The 9,307-nt window shown below is 36.3% G+C and overlaps 1 protein-coding gene across 1 annotated transcript; it reads right to left on the bottom strand.

Annotated features, from left to right (window-relative positions):
- Positions 1-7,520: 7,520 nt before the first annotated feature.
- Positions 7,521-9,036, bottom strand: LOC126600609 (glucan endo-1,3-beta-glucosidase, basic isoform-like). The gene is made up of 2 exons (XM_050267205.1): positions 8,871-9,036; positions 7,521-8,681 (listed from the first exon to the last, which is right to left on the bottom strand). Exons 1-2 carry the CDS (start codon positions 8,968-8,970, stop codon positions 7,741-7,743), a joined length of 1,041 nt encoding a protein of 346 aa, XP_050123162.1. The 5' UTR covers positions 8,971-9,036; the 3' UTR covers positions 7,521-7,740.
- Between the last annotated feature and the right edge of the window lie 271 nt (positions 9,037-9,307).

Here is a 9,307-nt window from a genome sequence, read left to right as displayed (position 1 = left end):
AGTGGGATTCTAATTCTATGTTTGGAATGGTATTGGACTACAATTAATGAGACTCGCCTCGACTAGGAGGCGCTGTCTCCTTCGCTAAACCACGCTATCTAGTCTCGTGCTTTACCTTGGTATTAAGGGGGACTAAAAAGGAGACGAGGCCAAGATCCATAGCCAAGCTTTCTTGCTAAACCCCAACACCAATCCCTGGGCTTTGCCTCTTCTTCTTTGGCGTCACTGTGGCTAGGCAATTGGTGGTGCTTGTTCTTCCTTTTTCCCACAAAATTCCGAGACGGCTAGCTTTAGGGACGAATAGAAAATTCCCAGAAAATCCATGAGCTTTGCCTTCTTCTTCTACCCATCTCTAAAGAACTCTTTTCTTTGTTTCAGATGAAGCTCAAAGCTTCATTCTGTTTGATCGACACTTTGACCAAATGACCGGAAAAAAAAAAAACTCAAGAAATACCCAATCAATGGAGTCAGTCAAATTATTGATAGAGATGATGGTTGTATAGATTACAGAGGTCAAAGGAAGAGATGGGAAGGATTTGCGATTTGCAGGAATAAAAGGTAGAAAATGAAGAGAATGGGGACGGAACCAAACGAGGGAGACAAGGAGGAAGACATTTTTTTTATTAATTATTTTCAAGTCAGAAGCAAGGAAGAAAATATCGGTAATATCAGAAATATCGGTAGTCCGAAAACACGGAAATATCGGGATAATATCGATATCGATAAAAATTACATGGAAACCACGAAAATTGTAAGAAAAACTTGGAAATTTTTATTGAAACTTTGCATGATGTTTATTTAGTCAATTATCTATTAGTTTATCACAAAAAATTGGAAGGAAATGCATTGCATGATGGATTTAACATTATCAAGTTGATTATATAGCGAGCTGACAAACATTATGAGTGTAGAAAATATGTAGAAATTAATGAAAGAAGTCTAAACACACCATAATCATTTATATATAATGAATTAGTACAATATTTTACACTTTATACATTGCATGGTAAGATACATGAGTGACTTAGTACCACATAGAGTTCCTATGAGGTTCAAAATTTTCACTATCTTCATCATCTCTATGTGTAGAGTGAGTGTATTTTGAAGAGTAGTTAGCAACCATGGCAATGGTTTTCAAGAACCAAAACCCAAAAGTCAATAGGAAACGGAATACTTCGGTATTTTTCGGGATTACCAAACAAATGGGATTTGGAAACCAATCCCATATCGAAAATTTCGGTATTTTTCGGGGTGGGATTCCCGAACTTCAGGATGGTTTTGGTTTGGGATTTTTCGGTTTGGGTTTGGGACTTTTTCGATTTAGTTTGGGATTTTCCGGAATTTTTTCTAGCCCTACCATGTAAGTGACCAAATAAAAAATAGAAAAATTAAAAACCACATGCCATTGACTAAGTAATTAATTGACACAATTTAAAATATAATACCACAAAAAATTTGGAATATGTGCAAATTTGTTTCTTGTAAAAAGAATTCAAAACAATACCATATATATAAATATTGTAGCATATTATCACAACAACATAAGTGGTATAGCGGTTAAGGCGTTAAGGAGTTAAGTGGTCGAGGTTCGAACCCCTCTATGCTCAAAATTGAGATTTTTCCAAATTTTCAGGAATTTTTGGACTAATATTGCGATATTATAAGCTAATATCTCAAACTCATTGGATACTCATTAAAATATCGGTAACTAAAAAAAACGAAAATATCGACGATATTTTGGATATTTTCTTCCATGGTCAGAAGTAGAATAAGAGAGGTGTTTCCAGAAAACGTTATGTTTTTGGGGGGGGGGGGGAATGAAAAACGTTGAATGAATAGCAAAATATTATTGGACAAGCATTAAATAATATAATATTGTATTTGTTAATTATCCTGTTTTTTAGTCTGACACTGCTCCAAACGCTTTACTGGTTAGTCCAGCTTAGTCTAGTCTAAGCCAGTCCAGCTTAGTCCCTGAAGATAGTCCGGTGCAACAAACGCACTCTTAGTGTCTCTGCACCAACGTGCTTTATCTTTTTATTTTTATTTTAAATTTTTTTTAATACATATTCAAAATGTAGCCCTACTTATCTTTCTATTTCCAATTAATTTTAGTTCCTGCAAATTATTTTCTCGCATCTTGCGTAATTTATTTTATCGCACTTAGCGTAAAAGTTATTCTCTCAAACTTTGAGTAATTTTTATATTATTGCAATTTATTTTTTCGTAACTTACTCTCTTGTATTTTATTTTATCGCAATAGAAATATTGTAATGTAATTACTTATCAATTTGATCCATTTGACAAGTTCATTTGGGTTATGTGATTCACTTCCTCATACATTGCATCACAACATATCAATCACCAAAATCGCTTCTACCCATCCATTCACTCATCATGCCGCAGGGACAACACCCATCTCAAAAGTCCTTGCACCTAGACCTGCATCAAATTACTGGGTTTTTGCTAAATTGATCTCCAACACTGTTTGTCATTATATCTCTACCCACTTGCCCAATTTGCCCACAATTGCTGACTACACTCGTTTCTCTCTCTCCCTCTCCAGCTTCTCTCTCTTACCCAATTTCAATTCCGAAGTCCACTGTTCTTCCCAAGACTGTAATCAAATTACTGGGTTTTTGCTTAATTTAACTCTAACATATTATGGAAGAAGCATCTGTTGTTGTTTATAAAACTTATCAGACTTAGCAAGATTGTGACGACAATGTGTGACAACTTGATGACACATTCGCAGTTTGCAGCTGGAAGAACAGTTTGAGACGACAATGTTTAAGTTGAAAATTTGGGAATTTGCCACGGAATTGAGCTCTGTTTCAATTCAACTTGCCGCCTAATTCAATGGAACCAACCGAAGCAACCGTTCCCGAATCCACTTTATCATGACCCGAGCTCGAGTCCCTCCAATTCCGAGAAGAAATCCATCGACTCATGACAGTGCCGGAGAACACCCGCTCCTTCACCTGGCTTCTAGAACTTGCGCCGACCCAAGCCATGGAGCTCCTCCACCCCTCGTGGTTGACCCAAAATGATCCGTTATTTAACTGATTGATCCATTAATCACCCGACCCATTTATAACCCACCCAAATACTAATTTTAACGGATCGGGTTGAAAATGCCAGGTCTACTTGCATCCAAGGCATAGAGAACCTATTGCCAAGACGGGTGCCTTTCTTGGTTCACAGTCACATTTCAAACCGTAACTAAAATATCCAACTTCTCTTTATTCACTTGGCCTTAGACAACGAGTTGGCACACCTGCAAGACAAACTTGAAGGGCCAAGAGATCCCGAAATCTTTGGCATATTGGCTGAGGCCGATTTTATACCAACATGGCACCAAACACCAAAACGTTGTTCGTTTTGTATGGAACCAAATTATTTCTTCTACCCGAAATGACTACCACCACGGTGTGACAGGGTATTATGAGCCAAATTAAAATTATAATCGAATTGAAACATGACCGAATCATTGGTTAACACAATATCTCAATCTGGAGTAAGGCAAAATTTAAGGAGCACATCTCTAGTCAAGACTTCAGACCCTCAAAGTGAATAATTCGTGCAAGTTTACGCGGTAAATTGAGAAGCAAAGTAGTTTAGGGTTAAATGGCAATAGGGTGCCGGTTCACCCAAAACTATGATATGTAGATTCTATTTTCCAAGAAATTAGGAATCCCAAATTAAATAGAAGCTCGTTTTGGTATTGTGTGTGTGTCTAATATGTGACATAAATAGAGTGAGAGAAAAAACACAACATCTCCTTCAACCGTCTTATATATTTACTGTCAAACTCAAGAACTCGCGAGACGAACAAACATGCTCATCAAGTAAAATCAATATCCGATTTCAATTATAAATTTTGTATGGTGAAATACGATGTAACGTTATTATTTATAATTTAAACCAGGACGAGACGAGAGTGTAGTGGCGGAGTAAAAAACAAGACTATAAGGACACAAATTTGGCAAAGTAGCTTAAACCAAGCGAATGAACCATTCATAGTATAATGCATAAAGTGAGCTAGTGACAAGTCACCTAACCTGCTTCCCAAGGAAAACTAGAAAATTAGGATGAATGTAATGCCAATTAATCTTGAATGAAGCTATGCAGTTTGTAACAATTTGGGTTTAATAACACACTTAATATTACGGTCTAGTGGTATTCTTCTTCACTTGCAAGTGAGAGGTCTTATGTTCGATTCTCACCAAAGGCGAATTTGAACCACATTATTGCAAGCTCATTATGAGGCTTAACCCACTTCCCCATCCTCTTAGTGCATATAATATCGTTTGTTAAAAAAAAAAAAAAGAGAGTATTCAAAATTACAAGTAATTAACCTCTTTAAGTGGAAAAGAGCTAGAAATTTTGATACTTATTACTTATACAACATGACAAATTTGCAGACAAAACATTTGCTGTCTCAGTCTTGGTGGTTCCAGCTATGGGACACTCATATCATTCCCTTGGTGAACCCAGACTGCTAGTGCTAACTGAGATATAAGATATGCAGTTAACTAGAGAAGGATAATGGAACCTATAGTCATGAAGAGCAACAGATAATCTGCTAAGAATTCTAGGATTATATTATAACAAAGTGTTATATATTGTATCCAAAGACGAATACTGAAATCTAAATGCGCAAAAAATATCCAAGTCCAAATTAATAATATATGATTGCTTAGTGTGGAGATCCATTGTTTGACACTATACCTGGGCAGATGAGTTCGAACTACTGTTTGACTTCAAAACAGCAATTTCATCTTGGTGTGCTAATCAATTGCTTAATCACTACATCCTCCATCTTGTCTTTAAATTTCTGCTTTCTGTCTTTCACCTTTTGGTTGATTATATCTTTGAGCATACGTGAATTTGAGCAGGACGAGCCTCTCTGTTTGTCGTATACAACACTCTGGCGCACTGCAGTACCATAGGTGCTCCAATTCCATGACAGTCTTCACCTACAATATACGCTATAAATTGTACAAACTATGCGACAGGTTTATATTGCTGTCATAAATTTTTTTTTTTCTGTAGGTGACGGTGAAGACAACAGTCGCTAATACTAATTAATTTTACGACAACACTGTCTATTGTCGCAAGTAGTCTTGCTTTTCGACGGTGACTCTGCGCTGTCGCAAGTAATAAACCATTTTTAACAGCACAAATGCCATCTCAAAAGGAAGTCCTTTTGCGACAGTATTCCATCGCAAGTTTTGTCGGTAAAGAGGTTTTGTCTAGTAGTGTTATTTTCTTTCGGGTTATGGGAGGCAGTATTTGTAGAATAACCATGGGTTAGACTGGTGCTGCCCTTATGAAAAACTATGGCTATATTTTGCTAGGCATACCGGTTATGACGTCTACGGAAATTGAGACGGAGGAGCTAGAATTGTGGAAATTACCTAGCAGCCTTCTATGTTAAAATTTTTGGATAAGAATGGAGAATGTAGTAGACATAGTGTAGTCTTGAGTCCTTGAAAAAATTTCCCTTTTATTTTAGTTATCACCAACATAAAGAAAAGTGTTCCATCTTTTACTGGATTATTCGCTTTTAATTTAGTTATTACCGACATAAAGAAAAGTGTTCCATCCTTGAAAAATTTACCTAGCAACTTTCTGTATTAATTTGTATGTACAATTCTTGCATGTTTAGCTAACTCTACTGGATTATTCGCTTGCTTTCTTTCTGGGTTCATTTGTTTTGAGATTTCGTTGCTGTTATTGTGAAAGTTGACGACTTTGATTGGATTCGGCATCTGGGTATTTTGTGGATTTCATAATTGTTGACCGAATGCTGTTGGGAAAGGCCTATGTGATCTGAATGTTTTTCAGATCATGACCTCGAAGCAGCCTTTTCTGATCCCATCTCCAAGAACCCTCAATATCCAGATTAAAAAAAAAATTCAGGGAAAAAACCGATCCGGACTGAAACTGAACCGAAAAAAATCAAAGAAAAATCGAATAGAACCAAACCGAACAGTACATTCGGTTTGGTTTCTGATTTCGACAAAAAACCGAACCGAACGAAACCGAACCTACCCCTAATAGCATGGTCATCATTTTGAATTTAGTCATAATGAAAAAAGAAAAGAAAAAGGAATTGAGTCGTTATCATTTTTTAATGGAAATAAATAAAGTCACGAGAGGCAATCAAGGGCCATTCATTGAGAGTGGATGATATCAATTAGTCTATAGAATCCTCTAGGTCACTGTTAGAGGTCTGCGACCAAAACATTCAACTTTTCTTTTTAGTCTCTCCACCCACGTGCTTTTATCTTCTTCTTTTTTTTTTCTTTTTTTTTTCTTTTTTTTTTGTTTTTATTTTTTATTTTCAAAATGTAGGCCTTCTTATCCTTCTATTTCAAATTAATTTTAGTTCCCCCAAATTATTTTCTCACACCTAGTGCAATTTATTTTATTGCACTTAGAGTAAAAGTTATTCTCTCAAACTTTGAGTAATTTTTATTCTATTGCAATTTATTTTCTCGTAGCTTGCTCTCGCATTTTTTTTTTATCATAATAGAAATATTGTAACGTAATAACTTATCAATTTGATAAATTTGACAAGTTCATTTGGGTTAATGCGATTCACCTTCTCATACATTACATCACAACACATCAATCACCAAACTCGCTTTTACCCATCCATTCACTCATCATATTGTAGAGACAACACCCATCTCAAAAGTCCTTGCACCCAAGGCATAAAGAACCTACAGTCGAAACATGTTCCTTTCTTGGTTCACAGTCACATTTCAAACCGTAACTAAAATATCCAACTTCTCTTTATTCACTTGGCCTTAGGCAATGAGTTGGCATGCCTGCAAGACAAACTTGAAGGGCCAAGAGATCCCGAAATCTTTGGCATATTGGCTGAGGCCGATTTTAGACCAACATGTCCCCCATGATTTATTGAATCCAACCGCTGAGATCGAATATAATTAAATCTAACATTAACAAAAAAGATTTAACGGTCCAAATTTAAATCCAACGGTTAAAATAATTAAAAAAAATATTTAACTCAAAATTCACCCAAATTTAGTGATTTTTCAATATTTATCGAAATCTAAATAATTTTTAGATTAAAATGTTCATAAAATAAAATGAGGATAGTGTACATAATTTTTTTTTAAAAAAAAAATTACTTAAAAGAAAAAATTAGCCTAAATTTATTCTTTAATAATCTTAGGCTAAAAAATGAGGCCATAAGGGTTGGAGCAGGAAAGCTATTTCTGGGTTAAAACCTAAATTTTTTTGTGCTAAAAATTTTAGGTTTTAGGACAAGGGTTGAAGATAGTCTTATGAAAAACAATCTATATTTTGCTAGGCATACCAGTTATGATGGCTACGGAAATTGAGACGGAGGAGCTAGAATTGTGGAAATTACCTAGCAGCCTTCTATGTTAAAATTTTTGGATAAGAGTGAAGGAAAGTGTTCCATCTTTTACAAAAGTACAATAACAGAACATAAAAAAATTGAAAAAATATAATGTAAACATACATACATACGAAAACCATTTATTTCTCAGTATATTAACGGTATTCATTTTGTTTATTCAGACTATTACAAAGTCAAAAATAAATTTGAAGTTCTCTAGGCCTTGAGTCACCTTACATTTTTTATGGAACTGCATATATAACTTTGCAGTTTTTATTCAGTGGGTGTAATTGCAAACCACAGCCTCCCTTTATTTTCACGGTACATTTAGTTGCTAATATTAATTAGTTGAAATTGATTGGGTATTTAGGCTGTTTGTTAGGGGAGAATAGCCCCCAATGTTTCTCAAGCTCTGGGGTCTTTCTATTCTCATCAAACATGGCAAAGATGTAAGTTTCAATGGGCCTTCCAGGCTTCCTTGGAGTCCCTCCCTTCACATGTTGAACCAAATTCGAGTTATAAGTCCTCGCATTATCAACTGTTGTTGCCGTCCCACCAGCTGTCGGCCAACCACTCTCCGATACAACAATGTCCAAAGATCCTCCACCGACCTTGTCAAGCGCAGCATAAACAGCATCCAAAATGGCATCGAAAAGATTACGATAACCACGTTGGCCATCTTGTACTACAACTGACTTAGCTGTGAAAAGAGCATAATCTAGACGAATGTCACGAGTGTTGCCAATATAACTAAAATAAGGATACAAATTAACCAGTAGCGGAGATTTGTTGTCCACCAGGAACCGGACAACAGGATTCAAAATTGGGCTATAGTCACCCCTAAATTCTCCTTTTGATGGAGGAAAGGAATTTCCAAGCACACCGGTGTCTATGGCGGTGGAAACTTTGATTTGGTTTCCAAGACCGGCACTGGAAATCGCATTTTGAATGTTCCGCATGGCCGGGACCAGAAATTGCGCAGACGAGTCCGAGGGCTTGATTTCGTTTCCTACGGCAATGTATTTGAATCTTACATTGGCATAGTTTCTGACATTGTTTTGGACCCATGTATTTGCATTGGCTTGGCTTGAAGCAATGTTTTGAAGTTGATCGTTTGGTATGCCTAACATGAGCTCAATGTCAGAGCCTCTGAGGGCTGCTAGAGCTGCTGGGTTCGGATCATATAGTCGCATTCTTCGGATGTTATTTTGCTTGTAGAGAGCAATAACTTCTGCCTGGGGTGGTAAGTCTCCATTCATTCCATAACATACACCAATTTGGGCGCCTGTAATATATTAAAAAAGAAATTAATTAATTGGTTAGATATATTGTCACAAAAAGCATCACAATGAATATAAGAAAAGTATATTGCAAGCGGTTCTCTACTAAAGTGGTGCAAAGGTGTTGATTTCTTGCATGACGATATAGGTTTGAACTCCGTCAGTGACTAATTTAACATAGAGTATATGTATACCTGTTGTTTCGAAGCTGGCCATCAGCTGCCCAAGAACAAGTATTATGGAAATCACAGAAGGGCCTCTGGCTCTACCAACTGATGAACTTGGTTTCGCCATCGTATTTGAAGTGCCTCCGAATGTTCCCCCTTGCTCTTGAATTTATAGAGATAAGAAACAGGTCGGTTTGTGACGTTTGTCTGACTACGAATAGTACTCAAGCACTAACTTATACCAAATTATACGGCAACTAATTTTTTTTCCGACATCAAACTTATTGAAACTACATATATATGACGATCTAATTATATTTGTTGTTCATAATATATGACGTTGTAGTTAATGAGTAAATTGTTGTCCTCATCCTTGTTTCCTCTCAAAGTTTTGCCAAGTCAAGGCTTCCACTACCGAATCCTAAAGTCAAGGATTATTCCGGAATCAAGTTTTGAGAAGTCAA

This window comes from Malus sylvestris, chromosome 14 (genome assembly GCF_916048215.2).
Source record: "Malus sylvestris chromosome 14, drMalSylv7.2, whole genome shotgun sequence".
In the NCBI taxonomy this organism is placed as follows: domain Eukaryota; kingdom Viridiplantae; phylum Streptophyta; class Magnoliopsida; order Rosales; family Rosaceae; genus Malus; species Malus sylvestris.
Note: the sequence above shows the minus strand (reverse complement) of the source record. Positions and strands in the feature narration are given on the sequence as shown.

What these genes read in the sequence shown, in the direction of transcription:
- LOC126600609 (XM_050267205.1), bottom strand. Translation starts at nt 8,970, where the DNA reads ATGGCGAAACCAAGTTCATCAGTTGGTAGAGCCAGAGGCCCTTCTGTG. An exon ending in GGCCAGCTTCGAAACAACAG is followed by an intron (nt 8,682 to 8,870) that starts GTATACATATAC and finishes AATATATTACAG; the next exon opens with GCGCCCAAATTGGTGTATGT.